The 25,325-nt window shown below is 53.6% G+C and overlaps 13 protein-coding genes across 13 annotated transcripts; 7 read left to right on the forward strand and 6 right to left on the reverse strand.

Moving 5' to 3' along the window:
• Positions 1-456: 456 nt before the first annotated feature.
• CLAFUR5_08329 (LanC-like protein GCR2) lies at positions 457-1,630 on the forward strand (the record flags this gene model as incomplete). The annotated part of the gene is made up of 2 exons (XM_047907477.1): positions 457-502; positions 561-1,630. 2 exons carry the CDS (start codon positions 457-459, stop codon positions 1,628-1,630), a joined length of 1,116 nt encoding a protein of 371 aa, XP_047759807.1.
• An 887-nt stretch (positions 1,631-2,517) lies between these two features.
• Positions 2,518-3,687, forward strand: CLAFUR5_08330 (uncharacterized protein; the record flags this gene model as incomplete). The annotated part of the gene is made up of 1 exon (XM_047907478.1): positions 2,518-3,687. The coding sequence occupies one exon, from the start codon at positions 2,518-2,520 to the stop codon at positions 3,685-3,687; it is 1,170 nt and encodes a 389-aa protein (XP_047759282.1).
• Positions 3,688-3,872: 185 nt separating this feature from the next.
• CLAFUR5_08331 (N-glycosylase/DNA lyase) lies at positions 3,873-5,123 on the reverse strand (the record flags this gene model as incomplete). Its single annotated transcript, XM_047907479.1, has 1 exon — positions 3,873-5,123. One exon carries the CDS (start codon positions 5,121-5,123, stop codon positions 3,873-3,875), a length of 1,251 nt encoding a protein of 416 aa, XP_047759283.1.
• Positions 5,124-6,686: 1,563 nt separating this feature from the next.
• On the forward strand, positions 6,687-8,575 carry CLAFUR5_08332 (Cytochrome P450 monooxygenase ppsD; the record flags this gene model as incomplete). Its single annotated transcript, XM_047907480.1, has 8 exons — positions 6,687-6,876; positions 6,927-7,059; positions 7,114-7,305; positions 7,357-7,508; positions 7,559-7,610; positions 7,649-7,805; positions 7,857-8,128; positions 8,182-8,575. The coding sequence occupies 8 exons, from the start codon at positions 6,687-6,689 to the stop codon at positions 8,573-8,575; spliced, it is 1,542 nt and encodes a 513-aa protein (XP_047759284.1).
• Positions 8,576-8,648: 73 nt separating this feature from the next.
• On the reverse strand, positions 8,649-10,199 carry CLAFUR5_08333 (25S rRNA (adenine-N(1))-methyltransferase; the record flags this gene model as incomplete). The annotated part of the gene is made up of 1 exon (XM_047907481.1): positions 8,649-10,199. One exon carries the CDS (start codon positions 10,197-10,199, stop codon positions 8,649-8,651), a length of 1,551 nt encoding a protein of 516 aa, XP_047759759.1.
• Positions 10,200-10,582: 383 nt separating this feature from the next.
• CLAFUR5_08334 (Beta-glucuronidase) lies at positions 10,583-12,520 on the forward strand (the record flags this gene model as incomplete). The annotated part of the gene is made up of 1 exon (XM_047907482.1): positions 10,583-12,520. One exon carries the CDS (start codon positions 10,583-10,585, stop codon positions 12,518-12,520), a length of 1,938 nt encoding a protein of 645 aa, XP_047759285.1.
• A 1,021-nt stretch (positions 12,521-13,541) lies between these two features.
• On the forward strand, positions 13,542-14,141 carry CLAFUR5_08335 (uncharacterized protein; the record flags this gene model as incomplete). Its single annotated transcript, XM_047907483.1, has 1 exon — positions 13,542-14,141. One exon carries the CDS (start codon positions 13,542-13,544, stop codon positions 14,139-14,141), a length of 600 nt encoding a protein of 199 aa, XP_047759760.1.
• A 118-nt stretch (positions 14,142-14,259) lies between these two features.
• CLAFUR5_08336 (Trans-aconitate 3-methyltransferase) lies at positions 14,260-15,220 on the reverse strand (the record flags this gene model as incomplete). The annotated part of the gene is made up of 2 exons (XM_047907484.1): positions 14,260-15,136; positions 15,207-15,220. 2 exons carry the CDS (start codon positions 15,218-15,220, stop codon positions 14,260-14,262), a joined length of 891 nt encoding a protein of 296 aa, XP_047759287.1.
• Positions 15,221-16,105: 885 nt separating this feature from the next.
• On the reverse strand, positions 16,106-16,978 carry CLAFUR5_08337 (uncharacterized protein; the record flags this gene model as incomplete). Its single annotated transcript, XM_047907485.1, has 2 exons — positions 16,106-16,553; positions 16,650-16,978. The coding sequence occupies 2 exons, from the start codon at positions 16,976-16,978 to the stop codon at positions 16,106-16,108; spliced, it is 777 nt and encodes a 258-aa protein (XP_047759288.1).
• Positions 16,979-18,640: 1,662 nt separating this feature from the next.
• CLAFUR5_08338 (CDC25-like phosphatase) lies at positions 18,641-19,165 on the reverse strand (the record flags this gene model as incomplete). The annotated part of the gene is made up of 2 exons (XM_047907486.1): positions 18,641-18,701; positions 18,753-19,165. 2 exons carry the CDS (start codon positions 19,163-19,165, stop codon positions 18,641-18,643), a joined length of 474 nt encoding a protein of 157 aa, XP_047759289.1.
• A 333-nt stretch (positions 19,166-19,498) lies between these two features.
• Positions 19,499-20,243, forward strand: CLAFUR5_08339 (Sigma intracellular receptor 2; the record flags this gene model as incomplete). Its single annotated transcript, XM_047907487.1, has 5 exons — positions 19,499-19,577; positions 19,629-19,820; positions 19,872-20,024; positions 20,080-20,158; positions 20,237-20,243. 5 exons carry the CDS (start codon positions 19,499-19,501, stop codon positions 20,241-20,243), a joined length of 510 nt encoding a protein of 169 aa, XP_047759761.1.
• Positions 20,244-21,004: 761 nt separating this feature from the next.
• Positions 21,005-22,756, forward strand: CLAFUR5_08340 (uncharacterized protein; the record flags this gene model as incomplete). Its single annotated transcript, XM_047907488.1, has 2 exons — positions 21,005-21,027; positions 22,060-22,756. The coding sequence occupies 2 exons, from the start codon at positions 21,005-21,007 to the stop codon at positions 22,754-22,756; spliced, it is 720 nt and encodes a 239-aa protein (XP_047759705.1).
• Positions 22,757-24,348: 1,592 nt separating this feature from the next.
• On the reverse strand, positions 24,349-25,214 carry CLAFUR5_08341 (GTP:AMP phosphotransferase, mitochondrial; the record flags this gene model as incomplete). The annotated part of the gene is made up of 2 exons (XM_047907489.1): positions 24,349-24,992; positions 25,049-25,214. The coding sequence occupies 2 exons, from the start codon at positions 25,212-25,214 to the stop codon at positions 24,349-24,351; spliced, it is 810 nt and encodes a 269-aa protein (XP_047759704.1).
• Between the last annotated feature and the right edge of the window lie 111 nt (positions 25,215-25,325).

Genomic DNA, 25,325 nt, shown 5'->3' on the forward strand with positions numbered 1-25,325 from the left:
CCTTATGAAGATGGCACTATCGAAATAATGTATAGTTGAAACAGCTTGGTCTCACGAGGACCCTGCTCCCGTGGCTGCTGTACTGTCGGCTCCTCTTTCAAGACGAGAATCATCCTTGCATTGCATTCGCATCTAATAGAAGCACATATCACGAGAACTGTTGCTGCTCGTGCGGCAGTGCTTCCGTGATGTGAGCTCGGTGAGTGACGTCGCTATGCGTGTTGAGCTTCATGAGTCGCAAGGCATACCTGGTCTGCATGTGAGGCCACTACAACACGATCGTTAAGGAGATCCCCATGATCCTTTCCTGCACTACCTACTTTACTTGAGCCTTCTCCTACTCACTCTCCTTCCACCTGACACCTGCGACAACCGAGTCCGCGCCGACAATTCACACCGACCGCAACAGCAGCATGACCTGCCTATCACCTCGACCAAACTGAACGCTCAGTCACGATGCCGCCGCGATACTTCAAGAACGATGCGCCGCTGGCTCGGCGAGGTACGAACACAACCTGTGCTGATGTTGCCAATGGTACAACGACTGACTAGCTAGATAGATCCTCGTCGGCAGCTCGAAGCATCACTCACGCGACTCGTCAACGAACACCCTCCGTCCGAGATCAAGCCTGGCGGCGGCCTCTTCAAGGGCCCCGTCAGTGTCGCCTACACTTTCCTCGTCCTCCAGCAAATGTACCCAGATCTCGTCATCGAAAGCGTCGCGTTAGGAACATGGTCAGCCGCCTACCTCAAACAAGCCCAAGACAACATTGCGCAATACCCAGGCCCTTCGGCGGGCAAGTGTGGAATCACAGATGATATTCTGAGTCTTCTCGCGATCGGAGCAGCAAGCAGCAAAGATGCGGACATGGTTGCGAATCTATGCGACTATTCGGCGGAAGCGATTGACCCCGACACTGAGAATGAGCTGCTGTATGGCCGAGCTGGATACCTCTACCTCCTGCGTATGGTCAAGGCCAGCTTCATCGACGACGAGAAGACATTGCAGCTTATCACAGACACCCAGGACGATGTAATTGACACCATCCTCGACTCCCCTCGACCCTGGCGATGGCATGGCAAGGCATACATCGGCGCTATCCATGGTCTCATCGGCATCATCACGCAAGTCGTGCTCACAAATCCTCCAAAGTACGCAGAGAAGATGGAAACAGACCTCGCCGTACTTCTCACGTACCAATACGACAGCGGGAACTTCCCCTCCAGCGTCCCTCCCGAGCGTGATCGCTTGGTACAAGTCTGCCACGGCGCACCAGGTGTCGTCAACTCCCTGCTCAGCATTCGCCACTACTTCCCGAATTTGAAGGAGAAGATCGACAAAGCGATCCAGAAGGGCAGAGAGTGCGTGCTGGAGCGCGGACTACTCACGAAAGAGCCATGCCTATGCCACGGTATTTCTGGCAACGCGCTGTGTCTCGAGGACAAGGAGTTTGAGCATTTCTTGACTTACACCACTGGACATGAGATGAAGTCGATGGAGAAGGATGGCATGCTTGAGAAGAGCTCGGCGCCGGAATCGTTGTTCTTTGGCGAGGCGGGTAGGGCTTGGACGTGGGCTGTCGCAGACAAGGGTTTGGAGAAGAGGATCCTTGGGTACAATGATCTCTAGGAGAGTCACCCCATGGTTGTTCCAGTGGACAGGATCCAGACATTACGGCTGATGGATGATGATGAAACGATGAAACGGACTGCATAGCATTTCCAGGCGTTTGAGTTGAGAAGAGCTGCACAGTCAATGTGGCAGGTCGATCGAGCAGGATGGCTACAGACAGGCGTTGTGGTCAACACTTTCCCCTCGGTAGGTAGCGAATCAAAAACGACAGCATCCCATCCCGCTTCTTGTACTGTTCTTGTCTGGCGGTGAAGGACAAAGAACTCGTGTCTCTCGGTATCGATAACGATCACGAATCCGGAATGTTTGGAGCTTTTCTTCCAGAACAAAATCACCTCACATCAGCCAAGGCTTGGCTGACTCCATCTGCAGCACGCAGCTGCCACCGATATTGGAGGAAGTCTGATTACTGACATGGAGAAGTTTCCACAAGCTGACCTTTGCCGCGAACTTCCCTCGTCTTATGGACCCGAAGTGGAGCCTTACCAGTGGTTAGCGAACAATAGAATTTCCGTACCTGACAGCTTTCACAGCAACCTCACTCGAGCTTCACTTGAGAGTGAGGGGCGTGTGGCACGTGGCGTTGTTCTGGCGTTCTGGAGTGAAGGATTATGAAGGACTATTAATCACAAGCACGAGCAGCTTCATCATTCCAAGCCACAACACAGCACTTCCCATCGGCTTGGCAAGCACTTGATCGTGCACAAACAACCTTCATCAAGACAAGCGCTTGTGTGTTTGTTACACCTCCACGTCACCGCTCACGACTTCTACCCTGGCGATTGCCATCCGAAACCAACCACATCCGACGCGGCAGCTTATTGAGACACTCTGTCGGGCATCATCCCGACGATCTGAGCTAGTGCATCTAGTACAACGCTAGCATGGCGTCTCCGAGCAGTTCTGGGGTCAATTCTGTTGCTTCCACACCTAGCATAACCATCACTGACGATCATGGACGCGGAGAGTCGCTGAAGTTGCCGGATGCGAGTTTGAGTGCAGAACCCGAGCGACCACGATCTATTACCTTTGAGGCACCAACCCCAGCATTGAAGGATCTCAAGCCGGTCCCTGATGGAACTCCACCTATAGGTGGCATCAAAGGCACAGAAGTGAAGAACAGCCTCGAGACCGGACCAGGAGCCGCGCCGACTCCAGATCCTACCTCCACTGCAAAGAAAGAGAGACCCGCGCCCAAGCGTACAGGATCTGGTATCCTCACGGAATTGAAGCAGCAGATGTCTTCAAACAACCTCTTCCACCACCACAAGACCCACGGCGTCAAAGCCAATGGCATCAAAAGCGTCGCCACATCCGGAACAGCCAGCCCCCGCACCCCAGAGGTCCAAGCCCTCTTCGAGAAAGACCTCAAAGGTGACCGCCACTGCCCCAACCTCGACGCAGTCAACCGCGCCCTCGAGTCTCTACGCGCCAGCGCAGCTGCAGGCGACCAGTACGTCTCGAATCTCGAGGAATTGGCGAAGGTGATCCAGCGCTCGCGTACCGATAGCAGAAAGGCCTTGACCGATGCGATGAAAGCGAGAGATCAGGGCCAGCATGAAGTTTGCCGGGCTCTGTGTCTTTCGATCGTGCAGAACAAGCACGCTGAGGCGGATACGCAGGTCTACGCGTATAACATTCTGTCCACGCAGGCCAGTCCGGGCCAGGCGATGACGTATCTTAATGAGGCGTATAAGCTCGCCAAGGAGAACGAGGCGAGGGGCTTGAATTGCGACAAGATGCTGGAGGTGATTGCTGTCTTGCGGGAAGGTGCTATGGCGAAGGATGGGGCTGTTGCTTCGAAGGGTGGAAAGACGGGCTCGAAGGGGCCATCGAGCAATGGTGTGGCGGGGAGCGCCAACTCGAAGCTGGATCTGGATGCTGGGGAGCTGGACAAGAAGTTGAAGAATTTGGCGATGGAGGACCCGAATTTGAGGAGAGACTCGCTCTCGCCGAAGGATTTGCTGGCTGTGCCAAAGGGAGATCTTCCTAGTGGGATGTTGACGCCGAAGACGGAGAAGATCTTTAAGTGGGCGGCGAAGCAGCAGGCTTGAGGTGTGAAGGAGCGGTGACGAGGCCGTGGACCAGAGATGACGGGCAGATTGTGATCATTAGCACTTCAGCATGGTGTTTTGGGGTTTCGCCAGTAGCCAGGCTTGGCTCGATCATAAGGATGCGATGCACACTCCATCCATGTATTTCTAGGCCATATGCATTGCAACAGAAGACGACTATTCCTTCAGTTCCTCCTCCTCCGCTTCGACCTCACGACCTTCTCCTCGACCTCAAGCACCTGCCTTTCCTCCTCCTCACGCTCCCTCTTAACCACCTTCTGCAAAACCTTCTCCCTCCTCTCCACATCCTCAACCACCGTCTCCCCCTCCTCTAACTTCACCGTAACCTCCTCCTTTACCTCCACCTTCTCCTCCTTCGCATTGAGCTGCTCACTAAAAGCCCTCAAATTCGCCGTAAACAACACACTCTGCGCCCACCCCGCCTCCTGTCCCCACAGACCCCGAAATTTATCCCCAATGGCATCATACGTCGCCTTCGTCAAACTCGCATGCTTCCCCTTCCCGAATTTATAGTCCCGCTGCGCAATCTGCCAGACGTGGGTGTCGACTGGCACGGCTTCGCCCCAGCCTAGACCCATGAGACAGACGCAGTCTGCGACTTTGGGGCCGACGCCTTGGAGGTCTAGGAGGGCTGAGTGGGCGGCACGGTAGCCTTCTCGCCCTGAGACGTTCCAGTCACCAGCTGGCGCTGCCTCAATGCCGAAGATAGGACACTCTGGATTCCGGAGCGAGTCTAGCCATGCGTCGCCTTTGGCGTGGACCATTTGTGCTGTTTGGTGGATGTATTTCGCCCGGTAGCCGAAGCCTAGCGCTCGGAGCTTGGCTTCTACGCCGTCCTGGGCGAGGGCTGCAGGGGTGGGGAAGTCGTGGTATGGGTGGTCGTGGTCGTCTAGGTGGCCTAGGAGAGGACCGTAGTGGATGCAGAGCTTGTGGACCATTTGGGAGATGCGGGAGATGTTGTTGTTGCTGCTGCAGATGAAGCCGATGAGCGCTTCCCAGGCGTCTTGGTTCATGATTCGAATGCCTGTGAATGTCGGTGCTTTCTTGCCGAAGTTGGAGTCGGATGCACTCCATTGCTCATACAATCTTGTGGAGTTGAGATTGAGATTGAAGTAATGCTTCAAGAGGTCGAGAGTATCATCGTCCTTGTCGTTCTCGGGGATTGATGGTGGTTTGGAGGATGGTGGCGTGGGAGGTGCCTGAAGAGGGGATTGGGAGGGCCGGATTGCGCGGTAGTATAGATGCTCCGGGTCCTGGTAGAGGGACAGGATTCGGTTATGGAGGGCCATTGACCAGACGCCTGCATCGTTCTTGCGCCATCGGAAGGATTGGCCACAGCGGAGAGTTGTGTTGATGCAGAGTTCTGAGAGGCTTGTTGGCAGCTTCTGCCATTCTGCGAGGTTTAGTGCACCCATGCTGCGGTGTGCTGTACTGTTCTCCTGCTGCTGCTGCTGTGGATGTTCGCAAGGAGATTTACAGTAGATTGAATCGCGTCGAAGTCGCGTTCGCGCGAGATGGTGGCGATTAGAGTTTGGCATGGACTATGCTGCTCTCTGAGTGGCTCCGCTGCAAGAGGCGCTAACGGCAGACACCGATGGTGAATGCCTGGAACGATTCACTTCCTCGTCCTTTTCCCTCCGCCATCATTCTCCATCTGCCACAGAATCCCACCAAGAGGTATCTCTTTGCCGTTAGGAAAGCGACCGGACATGATTGAATGTGCAGCATCGCGAGACATTTCGCACTCACGTCCACTGCAGCTGTTGGCTGAGCTGCGTCCCAAGATACTGACTATCTATCCACTCGATTAGACCTATGCTCACCGATGCACGTATCAACGCAGCAGTCTTCTCACCAGACTCCACAGCCGGCGTTGCCATGTCACGTTGTCACGGCACGACAAACAACGGGAAGCCACTCTCTGAAGCAAGACCGCCAGGTCTAGCCATCAGCCATCAGCCATCGAGTTGGTCTCAGCAGGCCCGCAGTCGACTCCACCAGGAAGCTTCGGATCTATTGTACGACAACATTCTCCGATCGCACCACCCTCCGTACTCTGTGTTGGCGTTCAGCCCATGATCGTTGCATCGCCATGAAAGAGGTTGGCTTCACGCCAAGCTTGAAGCACCATCACTTGCGACAACACACATTTGACCCGAGCATGATCTATTGCAGCAGGCACATGTGCTGCACTCGTGGTTGTCGTGTCTCGGTCTGACAAGGAAGTTAGACACGATCACGATCACGATGGACTTTGACGGCACCTGGCTACTGTAGTCGACGATGGCAAGTGGCCTGTTGCTCCCGGAGACCGGCATATCTGGCATCTTTATGCACTTGAGCTTGCCAGACTAGGCCATCTGCCACCGGACAGTAAGTGATGTGAAAGCCTGCTGGCAGAGATCTGACCATGTCTGCAGATCGATCAATTCTACCGTCGTATACGTCTATTGGTAGATCGTGATAGACTCACTCGATGAACAGTCGCTTGGTATTCACTTCACATCCTGGTGTGTTCTCATGGTGCGCCCTCTTTGCAGCGTTCGTTGGACCACGCATCTACTGTACTTCTATACCCGGCGCCGAGCTGTTTCTGGTTGCTGTCATATCACAGATGCTCATGGCCAAGCACAAAGACGCACAGCCAGGAGAGAAGCATGATGCATGCGGACCATGATCGCAGTAGCGGGGAGGCATCGTGTACAACCGAGTTCAAGACCGGATCCCCCTCAATGATTCACATGCAGGCGTACAGGCGTGGAGATCGATAATTCCTCTCCTTATAACAATAGAGCTCGGCGGTCGCACTGCATGGAAGCTCAGGATCAGCCCTCAACACGCTGACCCGGCATTTCACACCACTATACCTCCGCTAGGGCAGCATTTCGAGGCGGAATCACGTGTACTTATCATTTCATGCACGTCAAGATGTTTGCATCAACACTCTCTTTTCCTCCTTCCCACTATCTTCCAAAACAATGCTTTATCTAGCAGTCGCAGTGCTCTTTCTACTTGGCATCGCATTCATAGTTGCAACACTGCAACATCGGACGGCATCACGACTGCCGCCTGGTCCGAAGGCCTTGCCTATCATCGGCAATTTCTTTGACCTACCACCAGCCAACACTTGTCTCTGGGACTTTTGGCTGAGACATGCACCTATCTATGGTAAGGCGGAAGACCTGTCCCTTACATGCCAAGACGTTGACACATAACAGGTCCAATAAGCTACTTGTCTGTCTTCGGCGATGAGATGGTCATTCTGAACAACCTTTCTACGGCGACTGAGCTACTGGAGAAGCAGTCATCGATCAGCGCTGATCGATTCCAACAGGTCTTCTTTAGTCAAATGTCCACAGCTAAGAACCCGCCTACTCGATTAGACAACCGCTGATCATTCAACAGGTGCGGTTGGGGTGGGCTGTTCGGCTTCCTGCCAGTTGGTCGAAGCTGGAAAGTAGGAAGGAGACTGTTCCATTCGACCATCGGCACGCCTCAAAACGTAGCTCGCTTCGTCCCTATTCAAGACAGCGAGACTCACCGGTTCCTCGCGCGAGTCCTCAAAGATCCGGACCATCTCTTCCAGCATGTCAGAGCGTGAGTACCCAGCATAAATAGAGTGGTATAGCACTCACACTGTCATTTCAGAGAGGCCGCTGCCATCATCTTACGGATGACCTACGGCTACACCATCCATTCCATCCCACCGGATCCTCTTACCACGGTCGTAGACGAAGCTTTCCGGCAGGCTGGTCATGCTGGTCAACCTGGTGTCTGGCTTGTAGATCTGGTGCCTGCCCGTGCGATACCACGACATCTCATTTGAACTGCACATGCTAATGGCTTGCAGTGAAATACCTGCCGGACTGGTGCCCTGGCACGTCTTTCAGAAAGACTGCGAAGTACTACCATATGCGACGCTGTATGAGGTCGTACACAGGCCTGCTGCTTTCGTCAAGCAGCAGATGAGAACTAACAGCCATGAACGTTCGTTCTTATCGACCGTGTACGAGCAGGCTGCCGATAACATGAGTGCTGAGGATGAGACGATCGCTTTGTGGACTGCTGGATCGTTGTATGCGGGAGCTGCAGATACGGTGAGATGATTCATTCCTTTCACTTCTGCTCTGCTGCTAATAATCAGCCAGACCGTCAGTACGCTCTACGCCTTCTTCGTGCTGATGGCTATACATCCCGAGATACAGCAGCGAGCTCAGACCGAAATCGACGAAGCCGTGGGAACTCAGCAATTACCTGGCATCAACGATCGTCAGAACTTGCCATATGTCGAAGCTTTGATCAAGGAGACCCTTCGTTGGCATCCTGTGGCGCCAACAGGGATTCCACATCTGATGACTGCAAACGGGACTTGTGCAGGCTGCGATATTCCGAAAGGAGCCAATGTTATCGCCAATCTTTGGTACGTGGATATACTGCATAGCACTTGCTTTCTGAGCTGACATACCTCAACAGGGCTATCGGACGAGATCCTGACGTCTACACTGATGCAAATACCTTCTACCGGGACCGCTTTCTGGGCCCGTCTCCAGAGACAGATCCACGGTCTTTCGTCTTTGGCTTCGGGAGACGTATTTGCCCTGGGAAATTAATGGCTGACCAGACTCTGTTCCTCACGATCTCGCGGGCACTGGCTGTCTTTAACATTTGCAAGGCGATTGATGACGATGGCGTAGTCATTGAGACCCTCCTCGAATTCGAGCCTGGGCTTGTGAGTCAGCCGAAAGCGGTCCAGCTTGACATCAAGGCGAGGAGTCCGGGGCATGAAGCGCTTATCAGGGAGGTGGAAGTATTGCATCCTTGGCAGAAGAGTCATGCTGAGGAACTGAGGGGCATTACGAGCTGGTGATACCGGCAAGTTGATGTCCAGAGACGGCCGTGCCCTACGAGCAATATCCTTGCATGCAGGTCACCATCGTGCACTACCTGATCTTATACAAACACGGCTTCAACGTCTTCGCCTCATCCTCCGTCGCAACATCATCCATATCCTCATCCAGAAACTTCGCCTTCGTCTTCCTGAATCTCTCCGCCGGCTTCGCTCCCGCTGCATCTTCTTTGAAATTCTTCCCCTTCGTCGGCTGCGCCATCTTCACAAAGTCCATCTTGACAAACATCTTGTTACTCAAATCAATACTCGCCTCCCCAGTCTTCAACACGAACCCTCTCCTCCGTAGTACATCCACAAAAGCTCCCACATCAGTCTCCTCATTCTTCGTCTCCACACCATCAACCTCAACTGCTAGGGCTTGCTCCTCGTTGACCTCCTCCTGCTCTTTCTTCTTCTTCTCGTGCTGCTTCATCAGCACAGCCTGTTTCCTCTTTCCACCAACGCTGTGCTCGACCGGCTTGTTCGCGCGGCCTACTCGACCGAAGCGGGACTTGATCTCGGCAACCCAGAGCTCGCCCTTCCAGTGGAGGATCCGATAGGCTTCTTCGATGAAGGAAATCCAATTGGTGCCCATGAGCGCTAGGCAGAAAATTGCGATGTCCACGGAGCCGTCTGCTGCAGGGAGGGATGAGGCGTCGGCTTTTGTGACGAGTTTGGACGGGGAGTGCAAGTCGTAGGAGAGGACTTTGAGTTGGAGCTTCTGGCCGTCGCCGGACTCCTTTAACGTCTGTGCAAGGCGCGCGTCACCACAGCCTATGTCTGCGATAATACACGTTCCTTGTGTTCGTGGCAGCGCTGCTATGTCGCCACTTGGTGCCGCCTCGGATTCTGTTGCGCCTCCACTTTTCCGTTTCTGGTCCTTGAAGGTCTTCTTGTGGGAGAAGACTCGGACTTTGCCGCGTGTTCTGATCGTAGAGATGAAGGTGTCGACGGGATTCTGTGGCCAGACTTGGACCTGTTGGCGGAATCCTGAGTGGTAGTCGTCGAACATCTCAGGGTTTTGCGCGAAGAGTTGCAGAGCCTTGGCCGAGGGTTCAGTGTATAGAGTCTGATTGAGGTGTCGGAATCGTGCTGATACGAGCTTCTGTCGCATTGCCGCTTGCATCGGGGTGAGCTTTGCGCCAGTGGGTAGAGAGGGTACTGCTGGAACCGCTGATGCCGTTTTGCTGTCGCTCTTCGGCGCATCCTTGGATTTTGCGTGCTGAGCCTTGTCATTGATAGACTGCTGCTCGGACTTCTGCTTCTGCTGGCGCTCGTTCTTCTCCTTCTTCTTGTTCTTCTTTGCCGTTGCCTCGTCGACTTCTGCATCGTCCTGTGGTGTAGCATCCTCGGCGCCTCCTCCTTCCACTGCATCCCCACTCTCGTCTCCGCCCTTCGGCTTCCTCTCACCCAGCGCGACCTTGTTCGGATCGTTGATGGCATCTTGCTCCCGCTTCAGTCGCTTCTTCTCTTTCTTCGTCTGGGCTTCGCGGTGATCCCGCTTCCTCTTCTTGCCTCCCTCTCCATTTGCGTTCGACTGGAAGACCTGCGTCTGAGGCTTCAGCGAGCTCGCATCCACGCTCCACCCTTTGACTGCGAACATCTTGCCGCATGTGTTTCGAGGATTGCTTGTCGCAAAAGATCAAGTGGACGTCGAGAAATTCGTCGAGGAAAGTCCAACCGAGGCGCGTCTCGTCAGGCACCAAGGCCACCATGAACATCCCAAGCATCATCATCTTCTGCTCGAGCAATGTCTGGGAGATTCATATCAGCAAGGACCATACAATCCTGGAATGCAGCAGCAACCGGGCCCACAGCCTCCTCAAGTACCGTTGCCTCGTCGCCCAAGACTGAACAACGACACAATGGCTTCGACAACAACCGAATACCCTCGTCCTGACTTTGCGCGTACTGCTTTGCATTGGGAGAGTCTCAATGGACCATGGTGTGGACGTTCCACTCCAATGCTAGTCATTATAATGTGACATGCAACCAGGGATTTCGTGTTCGACGACGAGCATCTGGGCTCTCTGGCAGCGTGGCATCAGAATGGTTTGCCACAGCACGGAAAGCGCACAATACAGGTTCCGTATGTCTTCCACGCATCAGAATGGTTTGCCACAGCACGGAAAGCGCACAATACAGGTTCCGTATGTCTTCCACGCACCGGCATCAGGCATCAACGAGCGTGGCGTGCATCAAGTGCTGTGGTACGAGCGTCGTGTCGAAGACCTTCGTAGCCAAGAAGAAAAGTCGGAAGGCTATCGATTGCTACTCAGATTCGGGGCTGTTGACTACCACGCCAAAGTTTGGCTCAATGGCCAATATGTTGGGGAGCATCAAGGTGGCCATGTACCTTTCGATCTCGACCTCACAGAAGCCACCCTCCTGAGTGGGCTGCCACTACGTCTGACTATACGGGTTTTCGATTCAGCGTTTCATCTAACGCAGCCGCGCGGCAAACAGTACTGGGGACCTCAACCCGAAAGTATCTTCTATACCCCATCCAGTGGTGTTTGGCAGTCTGTTTCGCTAGAGGCCGTGCCTCCTGCTCGCATTGTGGATGGTAGCTATGGCACAATCTTACGATCTACGAACATCGAGCGAGGCATCTTAGACGCGCGGGTCTGTGTCTCTGGCAGGCGAGTTGGTCAGCCGTTAACGATCGAAGTGCAGACGAGTATTGGAGGCGTGATCGTCGGTACTGGACGAGGCGAACTTCCTCGTGACGAAGACTTCATACGCCTCTCTGACGTAAATACTCGCCTGACCCAGCAGCATACGCAGATGCTGCCTCCAGAGTTCCTGAGTGCCGCACCTCAAAATGATAGTCGCTGTTGGCGAGATGGTGTAGCATTGTGGTCGCCAGAATGTCCCTTTCTATATGACGTGACACTCCGTCTCCTTGGGGCCGGAGACGGCCTACTGGATGAAGTCAAGACGACCATTGGGATGAGGTCACTGGATTGGACTACCGGCGATGGAACTTTCAGACTGAACGGACGTCCCCACTTCCAAGCCCTTTTCCTCGACCAAGGTTATTGGCCCAATACCCTCATGACTCCGCCGTCTTCGGCTGCTCTTAAACGTGACATCGAGTTGTCGAAGGCAATGGGGATGGATGGCTGTCGCAAACATCAGAAGGTTGAAGATCCCATCTTTATGTACTGGGCCGATCGCCTGGGCTTCCTGGTCTGGGGTGAGATGGCAAGCTGCTACCACTTCAGCGTCGAGTACATGAAGCGCTTCGACCAAGAGTGGATGGAGATGGTCAAGCGCGATATCAACCATCCTTCGATTGTTACATGGACCCCAGTCAACGAAAGCTGGGGCTACACAGACCTTGGCGGCGACAAACGACAAAGAGATCACATCCGCTCGTTGTATTACATGACCAAGACCTACGACCCTACACGACCTATCAACGACAACTGCGGCTGGGAGCACGTGTTGACTGACATCAGCTCGTTTCACGACTATGCAGATGGCAATGGCATGGCAGAACGATCTCGGTCGCTCAAGGAGATTATCGGTAGAGGACGTCCAATGTTCCTTGGTCCAATATATGGCAAGAACGGTATCGAAGATGAAGGCTCGCGCCATGTCCAAGGCGCCCCAGTTATGTGTACAGAATTTGGCGGTGTCAACATTGCCAAGTCGAACGATGATTCCAGGAAGGGGAATTGGGGCTCTACCACTGCCAGCGACGCTCAAGATCTCCTCAAGCGTGTTGAAGGACTCGTCATGGGTACAGTGAAAGAAGGCCATGTCTGTGGAATTGTGTGGACGCAGTTCACAGATATTGAGCAGGAACAGAATGGCCTGTACTCCTATGACCGCCAGGAGAAGTTGCCGGCGAGAGACGTCAAGGCGGTCATGGAGAAAGCTGCGCAAGCGTATCTCAGCAAGAGGCATGGGAGATAGTAGATGAGGCCGTACTGATCTATTGCAGTGCATATCAGCAATGAGTCCAATCCTCGCTTAGGCAACCTCCGACCCCGGTGGTAGACTGATAGTGGCGCTCAGCTACTTGAGAGTTCGCATCCTTCGAACACTGCATCTCGTCAACGCACGAAAATCCGACCGTCGGCGAAGGTGACTGAACCCGACTCCGCCAGCAATTCAGTCGATTCGGCCTTCGTTGGAGGCCGAGTCGAATTGTTCTACAAGGTCGTCTATCTGGCTCTCGCTGACACGGTGGAGGATCAGCTTGCACCTTTGACCCGGCATCTCGCAACCGTCCCAGCGCAACTCCCTGCCGCCACATTGGCCCATGGCTGACAGAGATGCATCCGTGGCTCTGTTCGCGCTGCTCTTCCCGTTGCCCTTAAAGGTGCTGGCATACACTGCATGCTAGTGCCGAGTCTTTGATCATCATGCATGCTTGCCGGCCGACTTCACCGACAGGGACAAGTAGATCGTCACCCTCTCGATGGCAGAGCAGGATGCAACCCCAAACAACACCGGCAGTATCGGTATGTGTACCGTTCGCATCGCACGGCATGCCACACAACATTGTTGTCCTCAACTCGCCTGCTACCGCACCAACAAATTCGCCCGTGAGGCTCGAGGCGCATGCACATACCTGACATAACACGTTTATGTCGACGCCGAACGTGCGAGAAGTGCCAGATCCAGGTCTTGTCTGCGCACATCTTCGACAGTATCAGAAGCGGCACAGCAAGCGCCCAAATACGGTTCTGTCTCAATTAATGCCTCAGCTGAGCGAAGTCCAGGCTACGTGCGGGACGACAACAATGGCCTTGAGTCTAGATCGACTTGAAAGGCGACGACCACCACCGCAGCATACGAGTATATACGCGGTAGCCATGTCCTTCCGAACAATGTATGACTGCCACATCCTCAATCCTTCCATAGTCACTACAGCACCCTATACCTACCACTTCGCAACCCAGACACCACAACCTTGAACCGCCTGGGTCTCATGCACCCCTCCACCCTGACTGGCAAACACAACGCCGAACGCTCAGCGCTCTACCACGCCCTCTCCGACCACGCCACCAATTCCTTTGATTCCAGCACCATCACCTGGAAACTCCCCTCCACCGACGCCCTGGTAGGCACCTACGGCATCCTCCTCCACACCCCTCACATCGGCCGCGCATACCTAGACTTCTGCTCCGCCCTCTCCGCCCTCCCCGGCCTCACGCCGCGCACCCGCGAAATCATCTCCCTCGTCGTCGCAGCCTACGACAACTGCGCGTTCCAGATTTACGTCCACGGCCGACTCGCGCAGGCGCAAGGCTTGACGCGGAATGAACTGGACTCCCTGAGGGCAGGCCTGTATGCGCAGAGCTTTTCGGAGGAGGATAAGGCGGCGTATCGTGTGGCGAGGGAACTTTGTGCGGGGTCTGGACCGTTGCCGGAGAGGGTGTGGAGGGAGAGTGTGGGTGTTTTGGGGAGGGAGGGGGTGCTTGCTGCCGTGCACTTAACCGCATTTGAGAGATATGTTGCTACTATATTGAGGGGGTTTGATGCGCAGGTTCCGGCGCCGGGGGAGCGGGTTGAGAATGGGTTTGCTTAGAGATTTGGAGCAGGCGGTGGGTTGTATTGGATGGATCGGAGTATCTGAATTCTTTTCGTTGGTCTGGGCAGCATGGTCGCGGCGTTAGGAGTTCGGGTTGACATGCTTGGTATTGCGTTCATGCGTGTGACTTCCTCTTTGCCATGACGATAGCAGAACCCCACTCAATATCAACCTCATTCCCATCATCCCGGAATTGCTCATCCTTTTCCGCAATCTCATCGAACATCTGATCCATAATGTCCCCCTTCCCGCCCTTCGCCCGTGCCTCCTGCCCCGGATGCGTCTCCTTCCATCCATGGTACGAGCTCCAAGTCCTTACATACTCCTTGCATTGGCTCACAGTGGTGGTCTTTTCCATGAACAGCGTGCCCTCTCCACTATGCCTGCCCTCCCTGCCAGGTTCGTACTCAACCCTCTGTACATCTTCCCACTCCTCAGCAGGAGGCTGAATCACGTGTAGCTGCTCTTGGAGGTATGTCCTACCAGGCTGCGGCCAGTAGGAACCAAGTTTGTCGGGATGTGTAGAGTAGGCAGATTCCATCATGACTTTGCTAGCGTAGGGATAGTCGACGAAGACATGATCCTTATAGCCCCAGAACGCGACTGTTCCGCCCTTCCTCACAAGCCTCTTCATCTCGGGCCACAGTCTAGCATAGTCGAACCAGTGCGCGGCCTGTGCAGCTACCACACAATCTACCTCCTCGTCTTTGAGGAACGACGTGCTCTCGCCAGATCCTTGACGGAACTCAACGTTCGAATACTGCTCTTCAGGTGTTCCCTCTTGTGCTTGCTTGACCATGCCTGCGGAAGGGTCGGTACCGATAACTCTTTCGAAGCGTTTGGACAGTTCTCGGGTAGCTATACCCGGGCCACAGCCTAGGTCGAGGCATAGCTTTGTGGGACCGCGGTGGTAGGAGAAGACTTTGTCGTAGAGGCTGGAAGGGTACGTTGGGCGGAAGGCTGCGTAGGAAGCGTGGCCGAAGGAAGCTTTGCTGCAATGTGTTGCTGTCAGGCTCTTGAATGAACTCTATCAATCTCCTCCTGCTCTTTGTATGTGCTTACGCAAAGGCTGCCATGGTGGATGGTTTTCCTAATGATCCGTCCTATCTGTAATGGCTACTACCGCATGGGACTGCAAAATGCTACACCCTCACAATGCGAGCATGAGCTTGCTAAAACGTCGATTGCTAGATCTGGCGCCTTCTCCACTGCTGAATGGTACATTGTGAAGTGTATGAGAAGAAACATCTTTGCTGGTGCAGCGACGTCAGCACGACTAATCTCCGATCTCGGACCACGGTCTGCACTAGCCATATTGAGATGATATCGACGGGGTATGGCCATGGTATCGGCATCTCACACCGTGGCAGACAAGAACGAGCCAGAAGAGAGCCTGGTGTGGGACAGGAGATCGGGGAAACTGAAATTCTGCCGCCCGAAGAATTATCTGCAGCTGATGGCCGTTCGCTCGCCTCCACGCAACGAGTAGCATTTGCTTCTGTCCAGCACCGGAGCCATAACAAGCAAGGAACCAGCAGTGGCCGCGCCAGGATTCTCTCATGCTTCTACCCCTCTGGTCTGGAGGTATGCCGGCTTTGCTGGTCGGTGGGGTTCTCTGGGCTCGTCAACACACGACAGACGGGTCGACTTCTTTCCACCCAACTTCATTGTGGTGGCAGCTTTGGACGACGGCGAAGAACTATTCGCCCCGATGGTCCAGGTGCTCTCGATCCCTTGTGTTTGTCTGTCCATGCGAGACTGTGTATCACTACTGTGGCCGTGCTTCGGCATCGTAGCTCGCGGGCCCGATATTGGCTTGTCGCTGACCTCGGACATCATGAAGGCCAGCAGAAAGGCTACTGAGCCCTTCAAGCTCGTAGAGTGACAGAGTAAGACTGTACGTTCTTGGTCTTGGTTCGATGTGCGCACAGTGAGACTTGTAGTGTAGTGTGATGGATCCGTCAGACGTCGCGATTCCGATACGCGCTCTGACGCCTTCCAGACTGAGCTTGTTTGACAATCGTCCTCTCATCAACAGCCCAGGTGGGCCATTCTATAGCACCGATGACTTCGTACCATTTCCCCTTCGCATCGCGGTACTGCTTCACGTACTCAGGGGCCTGTGCTGCAAGCACGGCAGTTCCGTCAATCTTCAGATCATCTCGAATTGCGCCTCTTCTAGACGACTTGCGACGCCCAGAGCTACCATGCTCGGGAGACATTGATGATGCAATGGATGACGCCGCTGTGATATTGCTTTGCTGCGGTGGCGTGGCTGATCTGACGGTTACAGTTGGGGTGGCTGTCAAAGATCTCCCATTAGCGAGAGAAGATGTAGGTGACTTGACTGCTACCTCTTGTTTGCTTGGTGATTTTGGCCGTGGTGCTCTGATGACAAGTTTTGGCGAACTATTCCTATGTTAGCCAAAATTGTTTACGATTGATCGACCGCCACTGAACAGATTCGTGGCCCCAGACCCCGAGAGTGGGACAAGACGAGCTCACCTCAGCTTTGGCTTAGCTACTTCAGCCATAGATTCTTCCGGGCGAGCTTTCACTTCTTGTGCTGCGTCGGTATTCACACCGCTGTCTCTTCGTGGCAATTTTGCTGCTTGCTCGGCAGCCTCCAGTATTTTCGATTTACCCAGAGCTTCGTCCTGAGCAGCACAAGCATCCAGTGGGGTATGCGTAGGAGCGAAGTGCCCTCGAGCTCTGTCGCGGATCAATTCCGGTGGAAACTGTTCCTCTGGTCTGCGTGGCGGGCTGTGATATCGTATAGGGGTGACGGTGTCACCATCGAAACCACGCTTCAATAACTTTTGATCGTTTGCCATGATGGGTGGCGATCCAGAAACCGATGTATATCCCAAAGGACGGACCTCGACGCGGATAGGGTCCAAAAGATGTTCAGCAATGTAGTCTTGAAGTCGTCACGAATATGTTGTAGCTTGTGGCGCTGACGTGTAGATGCAGAGTGTTTCTGATGCGGATTAAGCGGGTATGGTGTGACAAGGGTCACGAATCAGAGTGTGAGCCGTGTTTGAGACAGAAAGGTCGACGCAAGTTGTAATGTTATGTCAAGTGAAAAATGCAAGGTCGATGATGTGGATGGCAAGAGCAACAATAACGCCGAAGATCTTTCTCAAGCAGGAAAGATGTGGGCCCTGCCAAGCGACTAAGCCACGCATTCACGTGCGACTGAGCTATGTTCAGGCTCCGGTCCGGTCAGGAGACGCCCTATCGACCATGGTCAGGCGGCTTAGAACAAAGAATACTGTGGCAGATCGGGGTGGGTGCACCGGTCGGGATATTGTGGTTCACAGGTTGAAACGGCCCATCAGCCAAGGTTCTACCGACCTCCCACTTTCTGAGCGTCTAGGCTGTACTACGAGCCCGGGAGGTATGCTAGCTATCACTTTCGATCACGCAGGTAGTACGCTGGTGCGTTTGAGGCGTTGCTATGTGCCCTCAAAATTTGAGGAGCTGACAAGAAAAAGAACAGACTGCATGCTACCTTGAGGTAGTCCAGCACGCAACACACGATGCCAGTGTACTGTCGGTCACCATACATTGTGAAGCATCTACTCGCTCAAAAGAAGCGGCAGCCCAATGATTGCAATCGACCTACGATCTCAGCTAGACGCGTACTCTGACCCTGGGCCCGCGCCAGTTTGTGGCATGAGCTCGCCTGCTCAAGTGTCCGGTTCAGCCTAGCGAGCATACCATCGACATCCGCGGGACCTACACCCGGACGCGACGGTGATACTGTGACCTGTGGTACATCGATCGAGCCGAATGCAGCCAACGTGTGAGATTGGCCTGGTTGGTCTGCAGACGAGGTGCCTGGCTGGGATGAGTCGCCTGTCTGATCTTGTAGAGGTACAGATATCATAGGCTGCGACTAATAATGTGTTTTATGTCAGCTCGCGCCCATGTTTTACACTCATGCGCAGGATATTCTGTGCGCTACTCGAGCACCGTACTTACTGCACCTGATCTTGTCCGTATGATGCTCACACTGCAATCCTGCCCAACACCTACAAACAACCTTGGCCCGGCTGGACTCATCATGCCGTCCATGCACCAGTCTCTGGAATGTGACATAGGCGGCCATCGATCGTACATGTTGACGTATACGCCTCTTGGAACGTAGACCTTGATATGTGACGAGCCATCAGGAAACAAAAATCGTATGCCGGTGCACTGGCCAAATGCACTTCCAGACAAGCTGCCTGACATTACATGCACCAAAATAGCATACGTCTCTTTTCGCTCTGGATCTGGCAATTGAACCTGGACTGCTTCCATCTTCCTTTTGTGCCCAGCTCTCAGTAGACCGAACTTCGGGGCAAAATTCAGCTTCTGGACCGTTGCGTGCTAATTCTTATGTCTCCGTTCACAAAAGAGCAATGTTTCTGAAGCAATCAGATTCGCTCTTCCAGACAGTTCTTCACCGCTCCAAGAGAAGTATGGTCTTGCAACATGACGGGGTTTGCTCAGTATTCTTCCCATAAGTCTTTGACATAGCCTTCGGTCAGCTTTGTGTCCTTTCCATACCTGCAACGCATGGTTAGCGACATGGTCTGACAGTATGAAAGGAGCACAAACTTCTCCTGCCACTTCTGGAAACCTCCGTCTAATACATAGACTTTCTGCTGAGACGAGCTGTCCCCGTCGCTCAGACGCTCCTTCTCCCGCAAATACTTCAGAGCGCTCGACGGACCGCGCTGCTGTGAGAGTGCACAGTGAAAGACGACTGTATCCTTTTCTCTGAGAGTGCGAACCAGCTCGGGCATCTTGTAATCGTGAGTGTTGGTTGGCACGTTCTGGCAGCCGAGAATGTGACCACCGATATAGTCGCTGTCTCGCACGTCGATGATAGCAAGCTCTGGGTCCTCAGCTCGTACCATTTCAGCCAGCTTCTCACGCGATATGCGTTCAAGGCTTGCGATAGTATGGGCTGACATTTTGCTGAAGTCTGTTGTGAACATCCGCACAGTGGACAAAAGGCGTTTGCTCATGCAAGTGTTATGGTATTCAAGCCGCAAGAATGCCGGCCGATCCGTACTTACTAGATGTCGCAGTTTCAGTCTGTCCCCGAGTCGAGATGGGAGGAGATGTTCCGTGCCGATGTATGGCTGAGAAGAGAGCCAGGATCTGATGTTGAAGTTGCCCTTGTTGCGCCAAGAAGTCTCGATTGAGACGGTCCAATCTGCCGTCTCGTTCGCGACCTCCTTTCCTACAATAATACACATGCATCCATCTTCTGGACGACAAGGCAATCAGGACTCCACTTGAACAAGTCTCCTTGAGAACTTCATCTGCGACGCGATAGCAACGAAATCATCAACGTTATGGCCACGTCAATCTTGTCCCGCAAACGCGACATCGCGTACCTCATCTTCTTTCTGATACACATTCCCATCATTTTCTGTAAGATTCGTGGTGTCCTCCCAAATGGATTCTCATTGACGTGACGTGTAGGTGTCGATATCACGCCGCTCTATCCTCCCTCCATCAAGCCGCAATTCATGATCGACCTGCGGCAGTGGTACATCACAACCTATCGAGACCAATTCTTCGTCAGTCCGCCTGCCTGGTTCACCCTGTACATGTGGATGGAGCTCTTCTACCATCTTCCGTTGAGCGTGTGGGCACTTTCCGCACTTTTGCGAGGTACGTCCCACTCCATCTTGATCACAACGCAAGCTAATAGACTTTCCGAAGATGACCCAAAGGTGCCCGTACATCTACTGGCATATGCAGTGCAGACCGCGATTACCACTGCGACTTGTATTGCAGACTACCTGAGCTGGAGCGGCTTCTCGAATGCCGAGAAGATCGAGCTAGGCAAGCTGTATGTGCCATATCTGGCTCTATGTAAGTCTTAAGACATTGTGTGTTCAGCCAATGCATAGTATCTGACTAGTCGCAGCGGTCTTCATGGGTGTCGATATGTACGGACGTCTAGGTGCCACGTTGAGTCGTAAGGCCTCGAGCGGCTCGAAGAAGAGGTATGTCAAGAAACGCATGCAAACCCATATGACCGTGTCCCGCTGAGAGATGTGTTGCTAATGTTACTTATTGCACAGCAATTGACCCGGACAACGACTTGAATATGGACCTTGAACCAACCAGTGTCGACCGTGCGTCAATCACGCAACTCCTGGCATTCCATCGATCGCCATCTCCTTCGTGCAAACGCACCTACCCGCCCCGAAGCGGAACTCGAAGACATTGACGTATCGTTTAGTGCTGTCATGATACCTTGGCCCTCCAGTCGATGCACAATTTGCCCAGACCTCCAGCAGCCCAGCAGTCCTAAGCCAGACATACTGCTTGTGAAGAGTCACGTCCATACTCTCTACCTCGATATGGAAGCTCGGGTACTGAGTCCTAATCCAAGATACACCCTGCATGAATTCGGACTGGCTCGTCATCCTCAGTCTTCTATTCCCACCGGGTACAGTCGTCTTGATCCCACTCGGTGAGATGTGGTACATTACTAGGTCACTTTCCAGAGCAGCTCCATTGATGAAGTCGTAGGTACGCCTGGTGATCTCCTCGACGTGGTCTCGTATCGCTTCTTCTGAAGTTTTTGCTGGATCGAACGTGGCTGCTGTGTCTTGCTGAAAAGATTTTGGCATGCTGTCGATCGCCCGCAGGGGACCAGGGAGCCACGACGTCTGGGCTCAAGTCTGCCTTGCTGAAAGCCTTGCATGCGGGCTTGTACCCTTCAGCAATTTCACAGTGATTGGACTTCTGTATTGACTCAAGCTGACCTTACGAAGAGTGACAAAGAGCTTTGATAGGTCACCCCTACATTCCCAACCGTGCATTGAGGGAACAATGTCCCCGCGATGTTGGAAGAAGCTGCCAGTCAGCCCGCTTGAGAGATTTCGACGCCCCGTCGATCCAGTGCAACGAAGGACTCGGCGCACCCAAATGCACCTTGAAGACTCTACAGCTGATGCCGCTTCGGAGGAACAACAAGCTCGAAGTTGTGGGGTTTAAGGAGCTCAACATCGATCTGAAAATACGATGTAGCCGGACGTCTGCTGATCCCAAGCTTGTCTTTCTCTACCAGTACTACAGCCTTCGCATCGGTCGAAGTGAAGTTTACGGACGGCTCGCATTATGCCTTCAGTGACCTGAGACACGAAATCAATTGGCCACGAGACGAGCAACGACAACACATCGAGACAGTCGTCTGCAACGCCGTCAAGGCCTGCAATCAACGGAACTTCGACGTCACCTCACCTATCTGGTCACACTTCTCGCGCGACTTCAACGTCGAGCAGATCCAATGGCTCCACCTGAAGGCATGGAGAAGCAGACTTCACATCCTATGAACCTCGCTTATCTCCTGAGCTTCCGGCGAGACATTGCCATCAATGCTTCTGGTTACAGAACCGTGATCTGAGAGCTCACGACTGATGCGACTGAGAACAAGAGTGGCCGCGCGGAGGTCTTGATGAACGCTGAAGCGCATGGCATTCCCAATGGAGTGGTCAGGTCGATTATCGAGCTGTTTTACTTCGGAAGAAGGAGGGAAAGTGGATGTGCACGAGGGTGAAGTGTATGTCTGGAGTGGATCAGCAAGAGGAGAAGGGAAGGGGCGTTGCAGGAGACAAGGATGTGCGGCGCGCACACGTGGTGTTTGCGCCCCTTCCAAAGTCAAGTTGATTTCATCTTCCCGTCACCTCTCGCGGACCGACATCTTGAACTCGCCGCGAGTCGAAGCTGACACACCACTCCTTATCAGCACATACAATGCAGACCTGATTATCTGTCGCTATGACCACCCTCAAGGACCAGAGACAAGCGGTGCATCACGCTCCGCACCGCGCTCACAAATCATCCAGTCCGGTCCAAACTATCTCATGTCTGATCTGGACTGACTCAATCAACACAGGTTCGCTGCGAAACCCGTCATCGTTAAAGTCGGTGACCCTGCCACAGTGTTCCACGTCAATGAGGACCTGCTGTGCGACAACTCCAAGTTCTTCAAGGCGGCGCTGAAGAAAGAGTGGCGCGAAGGTCAGACACGCAAGATCGACTTGGCTGAGCATGGCCCGGAAGTGTTCAATTTGTGGCTGAATTGGCTTCACGGACGGCGCATCCTGATGGACAACGACGATGGAGAGAACGCAGTTCAGCATTTCGACTACGGGCTGTTGATCAAAGCTTATCACCTGGGAGACATGTTGCTCGATCGTGACTTCAAGGACGCACTCTGCGATGCCCTTGCCGTCACGATGTCCCGTCCGGTCAAGGGAATAGTCACCGTACCTAACGAAATGAACAGAAAGTCGCTCTACGAGGTGACGGCTGAAGGAGCGAGGATACGCAGACTTGTTGTGGATCGTGTGGTCAGATCGTCAAATGGGCACAATATTTGCTCCGAAGCAGATCACCCTGCTGCCTTCTTGCTGGACTGTGCCAGGGCCAACCTCACACAGAATGACGATCCCAAAGCTCGTTTAGCGACACCCGCAAAAGTGGAAGCCTGCGAATTTCACGAGCACGGCGCTGATGCCTGCTATCGTACCAAATACGCCAACATTTCCGTCCTCTCTGTCGAGCTCGAGGTCCATCGGCGCGGCGTCTGACGCGAGCACAACTAGATTTGCATACACGAGCGACGATAACGGCTCAAGCCTCGACCGAGCCTGTTTGATCACTACGTTGCGGGTATGCTGAGCATGACTTGGCGGACACCTGTACAGGGCGTGGCGGGTGTAAGGACGCTTGGCGATCCGGCTTTGTACAGTCCTGGGCATAGTTTTTACAACCCCTGTATTTACGCTAACCCCTTCCGGCTATCCATGTCCATCTCAGAAGGTGATGCTACCTTCAATCTCATTATCCACACACTCACACACGTGCTATCTCTCGCCACCATGCCGAAGGGACGCGTCTTTACCGAATTCGAGAAGGGCGAGATGTGGTCTCTTCACAAACACGCCCACTGGCCGCTGCAGCAGATTGCAGACGCCCTTCACACTAACAAAGGCTCTGTCTCTTCAGTAATCTCATGGCTTGAAAGAGTGCCACCTTCCACACCGAAGACGAGAGGCCCACCACCTGTGATCAACACCTCCGAGCGTTAGCGACTTGTCCATCGAGCCACCACTGATGCTAATAGCCGCCGCCTGCGATACGAACAGATTGCCGCGATAGAGGGCATCTTTAGCGACGTCCGGACAGTAAGAGCTGCGTTTGAGAAGGAGGGCTTCTCACGATATGTCGCAACACGCAAGCCGTTGTTGACTGAGAAACACAAGGAGGCACGGCGTCGATGGGCAAGGGCTCATATTAAATGGACAGTGGAACAGTGCGCTCAGGTCCTTTGGACAGATGAAGCTTCATTCAGGTGTGGAATATTCGGACAGGTCTATGTGACACGCAGGGCAGATGAGGCTTATCACGAACACTGTCTTACAGCACGCTTCCGCAAGTTCTCAGCCTGTATGATATGGGGCTATATCTCTGCAGATGGACCTATGGAAGTCCATACATTCGAGAAGGGCTCTGTCGACGGTGAGGTGTATCGCAGCCAGATTGTCCCTCTTATCCACACGGCAATTGAGAAGCAGCGAGTGTCAACAGGCTCGCAGGACTGCATTGTTATGCAAGACAACGCCTCAATCCACAAGGCGAAGGCAACAGTGAGTCTATTCAAGGAGAAGGGCCTACACCTTATGGAATGGCCAGCCAATTCACCAGATCTCGACCCGATTGAGAATCTATGGGCTCTGCTTAAGCATAGGGTAGGTGCTCATTTTCCTACAACACGAGATGAGGTAATAGCTGCTATCAAGATTGAATGGGCCAAGCTCACACCTGAGGACATACAACGTATATGCAAGAGTATGCGAGAACGCTGCGAGGCAGTAATAGCCAACAATGGAGGACACACCAGGTGGTGAGCTACGCCAAGCAGTGGATACATCCTTCCTAATGAGGAAAGGTGGAAGAATAGGGGTTGTAAAAACTATGCCCAGGACTGTAGCCAGGCTGCATACTGATTCGGCGAACACTTACACATCAAATACAGGCGCAAATAAAAGCTGTCAATGCTTGCTACCATTGCTCTGGTCGCTCAAGACTACAGTAGTCGAGCGGAACCTTACTACTCGTTCCACATGTACACGAAATTCCCCGAATGCTCTCCGATCGTCACATTCTGGTAGCATTTGCTCTACGCACCGAACCTCCTCCCAAACTCCTCAAACAACCTCGGCGTAATCTCATCGCTGCTGTCACCACTGACCTTCCACAGCACACCTCTCCTCTCATAGTGATCCAAAAGACTCTTGCTGCTCTCCTCGAACGTCTTCAACCGGGCCTTCCACACCTCAGGCTTATCATCGTCGCGCTGAATCAATGCCTCTCCAGTGATGTCATCCTTGCCGTCGACCTTTGGCGCATTGAAGGTTGTGTTGTACACTCTCCCACTCGCAGCGTGCACCCATCTGTTCCCCATGCGCTCGGCAATGATATCAGCCGGAGTGTGGACGTGGATTGCCATGTTCACTGGGATCATCTTCTCGAGCTGCGCGGCCTGGGCGGCATTTCGTGGGAAGCCATCGAGGATGAAGGAGGCATCTGGATGTTCGGAGTATCGGTATTCGGTGTCCAAGTGTTCTTGATGTGGGAGATTCATGTAGCTGTCCTGACGGATTGGTTCGCTTGCTGTCGCGGCGTCGAAGTTGACAGTGAATGGCTTGAGGCCTGACTCTGGTACCAACCAGCCTTTAGTGGTGAAAGCGTTGCGGATCAGGCGCAGCATCATGCTATCGGGGACTAGAGCGCCGGTCTTCATGAGGTGTTCCGCTTGGATGCCTGCAACAGAATCAGTACGGTCTCACACGATCTAGCTGCGCAAGGGTTGAGCTTACCAAGCGGGGTCTTGTTCCTCACATTCTCTCGTAGCAGATCACCCGAACTGATCGCAGACAGGTGAGGGAAGCGCTTCAACAGGCGATCGGTCTGTGTTCCCTTGCCGACTCCAGGCGCTCCAATAAGGATCAGGCGAGCTGCTCTTCGTAGTCGTGAGGTTGTCATAGCACGGGTACTGATAAGGCCGGACCGAGGCGATAGTGCGGCTTCGTCGCCTAAGGTATGTCGTATCGTTGGTCGTCGGTCGTGGTATCGTGACAGGCCAAAGTGTCGTTG

This window comes from Fulvia fulva, chromosome 3 (assembly GCF_020509005.1).
Source record: "Fulvia fulva chromosome 3, complete sequence".
Lineage (NCBI taxonomy): Eukaryota > Fungi > Ascomycota > Dothideomycetes > Mycosphaerellales > Mycosphaerellaceae > Fulvia > Fulvia fulva.